This window comes from Limulus polyphemus, unplaced genomic scaffold, assembly GCF_000517525.1.
Source record: "Limulus polyphemus unplaced genomic scaffold, Limulus_polyphemus-2.1.2 Scaffold1786, whole genome shotgun sequence".
NCBI lineage: Eukaryota > Metazoa > Arthropoda > Merostomata > Xiphosura > Limulidae > Limulus > Limulus polyphemus.
Window position 1 is genome coordinate 105,683 of NW_013667396.1, and position 6,310 is coordinate 111,992.

General features: G+C 35.5%; 1 protein-coding gene across 1 annotated transcript in view; it reads left to right on the plus strand.

Annotated features, from left to right (window-relative positions):
• LOC106464929 (U2 small nuclear ribonucleoprotein auxiliary factor 35 kDa subunit-related protein 2-like) overlaps positions 1 to 6,310 on the plus strand; it is a 42,027-nt gene that overhangs the window by 3,521 nt on the left and 32,196 nt on the right. Inside the window, exon 2 of the mRNA XM_022392738.1 lies at positions 3,179 to 3,270. Within this exon, the coding sequence (XP_022248446.1) occupies positions 3,179 to 3,270 (92 nt within the window). The remainder of the gene's footprint in view (positions 1 to 3,178; positions 3,271 to 6,310) is intronic.

Consider the following 6,310-nt stretch of genomic DNA (forward strand, 5'->3'; position numbering starts at 1 on the left):
GCATAATTAAAAACAAAAAACATCAAGCCAAATATATATAAAAATTGGAAATGTACCCTATTTCAGGGGATTTTTCACCCCCTTCGCTGGCAAAAGTCCTAAATAAAAATAGCTCATGTACAATGTCAGAGTTTTCCAATTGCCATAGCAAAAATTACAGTAATCAAGCCAGACAACTCGGAACATGGATGCTAATACACACACATAACGGATCATCTTTATGCAAGATTTTTAAAAAATTATTCACTGTCTCATACATTTTGTCAAAAAAGGAGAAGAACAAGATTTTTAAAAAATATTTTACCTTTTTTTTTTCTTTTTTGAGAGTAGTATCAGATGTGAACTTAAGTCCTAATGCTTGTAGGTAAATGTAAAATCTGTACTTTTAAGAAGTAAGAAAACGTATTAGAAACAATTGTATAAATATAAGAGCAAGGGATTTAAAAGCTACTCAACTAACCATTAATAACTGCAAATCAAATTTTCATGAAATACCTAAATATACTGTAGTTAAGATATATTAGCCTTGAAGTAGTTAATTTTCATTACATTTTCAATGCACAATAGTAATTATCAAAGAAGCAAATACATGTATGACCTAATGCAAAAACAAAACAAGTACTTAATGCAACAGACAACAAAAAAGACTAAATGATTATATTTCGTTTAATGTTTAAAATGGTAACTTAAATCTACATTTAATACAATCTCAAGGGCGTAAAGCTCCAACAACCACAAATACTAGACTCTTACATTTTACTGTTGTTAGTGCCATTCAGTAACAATTCCAGAGTATTCTTAAATGACTACGACTTATTGTTTACACCCATCTTTCGTTTCTTTTTAAGTACCCAATAAAGTTTGTTTTTGCTAATACATAACATGTTAATTCAAAATTTGTAATTATCAGGAACCTATCAAAAATAACCATTTGTTTCATGGTTGGTTGTGGTTATTTATGTTGCTGACTCTTTATTAAAAACCAAAGTGCTTAAAGAAAATAAGGCAAACTTTTTCTTTTCTTTCCTCAGAGGGTCAACTTTTCTGAAGGATTGTGACATAAATATATCATAAGTGTCTTAGTAAACTTCAAGTGGCAAGAAGTCTAAGTCTAAACTTGCAGAATAGTCTATTGTTGTGGTCTTAGTTGTTTTATTTTGTGTACTTCCCCATAAAAGGGGAGGTACACTCTATCTCTAAACTAAGAAATGAAGGAGCACACTGTGGGTTATCCAATGATCTCATTTACTACATTGTGTAATCACAAGCTGTCCATGTACATAAATTGGTCTCAAATTCTGGACCTATTTATTTTTTAGGGTGGATGTTCCAGTCAATATTAGTCCAACCAGTTTCTGTGTTTCTGTATCCAAGGTTGTGGATACCATTTTTTTTTACTTTTTTTCTTTGTTTTGTTCATATTCAGACAGAGGCTTGATCAAATTTTGTTCTCTCTTTTTCATTTTTTCTTGGACATCTCTCTCATCTTTCATGGAATTCTCTGTTTTAACAAACATACTGTTAGATGTTTTATCCTGACACTTCTTATCTTCTTTTTCATGGTGGTCTTTTGTTAGCTGTATGCCTATTGATTAGAATCCTCTTTACAGATTTATCAAATAAAATGCAAGTTTCTGTCACTATTTCTATCTGTGTTATTCTTCTTTTGACCTTCAAATAGCAAAATGTTTTTTATTTTTTGAGTTTAAGATTTCTTTCTCAACATTTCAAGAATGTTAGACTTTCTTGGCTGCTACTTTTTTATTTTTCTCTATAATTTGCTTCTTTTAATTATCATTCAGGCTCATTATTTAATTTAAATAAACTAGATAACACCTTTGTATTAGTGGATCTACTGACTATTTACCCTCTCTCTCTCTCTCTGGTCAGTGGTTCACTTCTTCATCAGCCATGGTGATCTCTGACCTTGATGTTTAGCCTATTTATTGCATAAGATGCCATTCAGGATGAAAATTCCAGTCACATTCTTTTTGGAACTTATATTGCTTATACCCTACACATCTTTTGTCTGATAACTGTCTTCATCACTGTAACACTTTACTTTTTCTTCACATTGTTATTATACATTCATTTGATCCTTTGACTTCTGCTAGATTTTTTTTACATTTTACATTTAAGTGTTTATATTTTGTTGTTGTTAACTTTTAGACATCATCATTTAAACTTTCATGCTATTGATTCTTCTATAACAATATTGTTTTTTCTTGTGATGGTTTAATTTTTCCCTAGACCATTCCTTTATTCTTAAGACTTTGGCAGTTTAAGAAGGATATTTGGTCCTAATTTCTTCCTTGTACTTTCAATGAGATGTGGTTATTTTAGCCTAGATAGATTGTTTTTGCTGATCAAGAAGTATTGTGGTCAATACCTTAAATGCAGAACATTGTATTTTGGAATAATTTCAAGTGGCAATAAAAAATCACTGTTATTTAATCAGTGTTTATTTTCTGTTGTATATTTTTCCTGTGCTAAGCAATTCCATTGAATGTACCCTTGCTTGTTCATTCACTTGAATTTCAAATGCATACAGATTTGCTTCTTGCAACTTTTTCTGCTGGATGTTAAAATTTTTCATTCTAAGTTGTTATTAGTGCTTTCATTGGTTTCTAGCCCTGACCTAGCATACATCAATTGCCAGGCCTAAAAATATTCATGGTTTATAAAGTCGGTGAGTGGCATTTCAACCTCTTTTTCTTAATGATCATTATTTTAGGCAATGTACAACAGAAAATAAACACTGATGAAATAATAGTGATTTTTTTATTGCCACTTGAAAATATCCCAAAACACAATGTTCTGCATTTGAGGTGTTGACCACAAATACATATATTTACCCTGCATCAACAAGTGATGTAAATCTTTTTGTTAAATCTCCTTTGAGACAAGTGTGTGTGTAATTTTGGTCTTGCAACACGGGAATATCATAAATTTTCAAATAATGCTGGAGGCAATAGTTTCTAAAATGATAACTTGTTGGACAAAGTTTAACTTTCTCTATTTTGGAATAAAATAATATTGTTGCTAAAGGTTAGATCATAATCTACTGGATAGAATTTTATCATCAGAAATTAGTTCTGACCTTTAATTAAATACTGTGATATACATGTAGAGTGAATGAATAATAGAAATTTTTATTTATATGAACATCCTGTTACAGCCACAAAAAAGTGAGAGCTCTCTTCAAAAAACACAGACGGAAGCTTAGGAGGCAGGCCCTAGCTAAGGAAAAGGAACAGCAGGATAAGAAAGGTCAGTTTTTTTATGTTTTAACAATGCAATTAATCAAAATCATACTACCAGAGAATTCTAAGTGCAGACTAATTGCATAAAAACAATAGTTAATTGGCATAATATATTAAAGTGTACCTTGCAGAATGAAAAACTCATTTGAAATACTATTCAGTGAATTTTGTACATTTTATAATTTTCTGTATTCATTATAATAAATCAAATGTGTAATTTTCTCTTTCAAAAATATATTCTTAATTTATATACTTACACCTGAGTGTATATTTCTATATACATGTGTGTCTGTCAGAACTGGATGTCATGTGTTGACTTATATTTGGTAGTCTTTGTCTAGATATCAAGCCCCCCAGTGTCACAGCGGTATGTCTGTGGACTTACAATGCTAGAAATTGGGTTTACATATAGAGGGCAGCACTGGACAAGAATAGCTAATCTTGTGAGAAGAGGGAAGTACTGTATTGGAATAAGTTTTTATGGACATTCCCTGTTGTTTTTCTTGATGTCTAGTTTGTTTGTTTTGCAATTAAGCACAAAGCTACACAATGGGCTATCTGTGCTCTGCCAACCACGGGTATCAAAATGTTTTCTTTACGCATGCCACAAGCCTTCTGCTTCACCTTATTGGAATCAAATGATTCCAACGTGTCTCTCATGTAAATCATCATGCATCACTTCTCCACCAATAGGAGCATGACATACTCATGTTACTCCCTCTATAAGCCTCTACCAAACTATCACTTCTCGTTTGTGCTCGGATGTGTTCCGTTTTGTTTGTTTAAAGTTTCATGTTCTTCTTTATTTTCACTTCTATTTTTTTCAAGACTGTTACTTAACTTCACTTTAATCCCAGTTTATTACAGTCTCACTGTTATTTATACTTTTGATTATTGGTTGACTCTTCCTCATTATGAATTCCAAAGTTCATGTTACCATTTTGGGGATTACACTTGCAACTAGCACTATGTCTCAGGCCACAGGTGTGGGTGACCCGGCAGAGGATTTATCCGCATTTATTCACCGTGAGATTGAACATTACATGGGTCAATTGAACATTGCCCCACATCCTCACGAACAAGCTGAGCCTGTTCAAGCAGATGAGGACTTGGATTGACTATTTTCACCTTCCGATTTTGCCATGTCTTCCCATGCCCTGCTTGAGGAATGAGTTAGGCCTAATATGGTCTTTTTGGATTTTGTTTCTCAAATATGTGACATTTTATCACTTTCCCCTATTTTCTATGAACCCTGTCCTTCCTTACTACATGACCAGTCTTTCCATCCCTATTTGTTTTTCTCCCCTCCCTGGGTCTTCCGGCACATGCTGACTGATTTGCTTGAAAAATAAATGATGGGATTGGCATTCCTCCCCCCAACAATTGTTGGGGTCCATTTTACCTGTTTGTAGTCTCCTGTAAGTCTGACCCATGCCCAATTTTCTGGCTTTATCTTACCCTCACAACTCTTTTACAGTATCTCTTTATGATCCATCTTCTCTCTGAGGCTCTCCACCAAAATCCTGAGGGGGTTTCTGAGAAAATATTATCCATTCTTTCCTCCATGTTGGCTTATTTGTCATCATTGGTTTTAGCTTTACATATATAGTTTCTCTGTTGTTGGGACTTTCTAGCTTGTGATGTGACCTTAACTCGCATCCCTTTACCATCATCTTATCTTCATGATTTACGTACAGCTCCATTTCTGCAGCGATACATTTTTGACATGATTCCTGAGTCTTTGGAATCACGAGTTGCATCAGTACAATAACAGTCTACCCTTTCCAACCTCTTTGGCCATTTGTCTCAGGCGTAGCCCAATATGGCACCTGTTACCGTTTCCTGCCCCCCCCCCTTTCCAACCCTTCTTCTCAGGATGTCTCAGGACTCATCATTATATGGATGACTGGCTTCTTCTAGCTCCTTCCTGTGCAGCATCGGTAGTACACACTCATTTCCTACTTGAAGAGGCAACAAGGGTAGGTTGGATGATCAAGGTGGAGAAATCTGTTATTTCCCCAATTCAGTATCTCATCCATTTGGAAATTTTCTTCAATTCCCATTGCAGTGGGGCACAATATTCTCTTCTCCATCTTCGGGAGATTGAGCAGTTGGTATTCAAGGCTCTATCCTCTCCTTTTCTGCCTGCTTAAAAGGTCATATCTCTTTTTGGGGATGTGGGCTTTCTTGAAAGCATTCATTCCACTCAGCTGTATTCACATGCATTCTCTTGACAAGAAACTATGAAATCAATGGAATTTCTTCATGGATCTATTAGATTTTCCAGTTATCCTTCTTGTTACCCTGCAAGCAAATTTGGCTTGATGATTGGACAGAACCAATACTGTGGTTGGTATTCCTCATCCAGATTGGCATCTTTTCACAAATGCTTCTGTTGTGGGATGGGGTACTTTTCTCAATGCACAGGAGATTTCTGACTCTTGGTCTTCTTGTCAATCTTCTAGAACTATTGGCAGTTCATCAGGCCATGTCTCATTTCCTCCATCTCCTGTGGAGGTAGGGTTATGGTGCATTTCGATAACTCCTCAGTGGTCTCCTACATCAAGCAAGGGGTTACTAAATCCAGGTGCCATCATTTTTTGTCTCTTGTTTCTCATCCTCAGGATTGAAGGGGCCTCCACATTTATGCCTTTCTGCTTATACATCTCATCCCCTGTATTCTCTCCTTCTTCCAAGCCACTCTGTGTTGGGTACTTTTGGTGACTCCATGTTGGCCAGCTCAACCTCTTTTTCCTTCTTGAACTCCTCCACATTTATGCCTTTTCTGCTTATACATCTCACCCCCCTGTATTCTCTCCTTCTTCCAAGCCATTCTGTGTTGGGTACTTTTGGTGACTCCATGTTGGCCGGCTAAACCTCTTTTTCCTTCTTGAACTTCCGCTGATTTCGTCTCCTCTGCCTCTACTTATGTCTCCATCACTCCTTTGTCAACCTCATTTGGAAGTCTTTCATCCTGCCCCCCCCCTCCAGCTTTATGCTTGGTTTTTGTCAGGCCACTTGTATGGGTTTGACATGGTGTGTTGCTT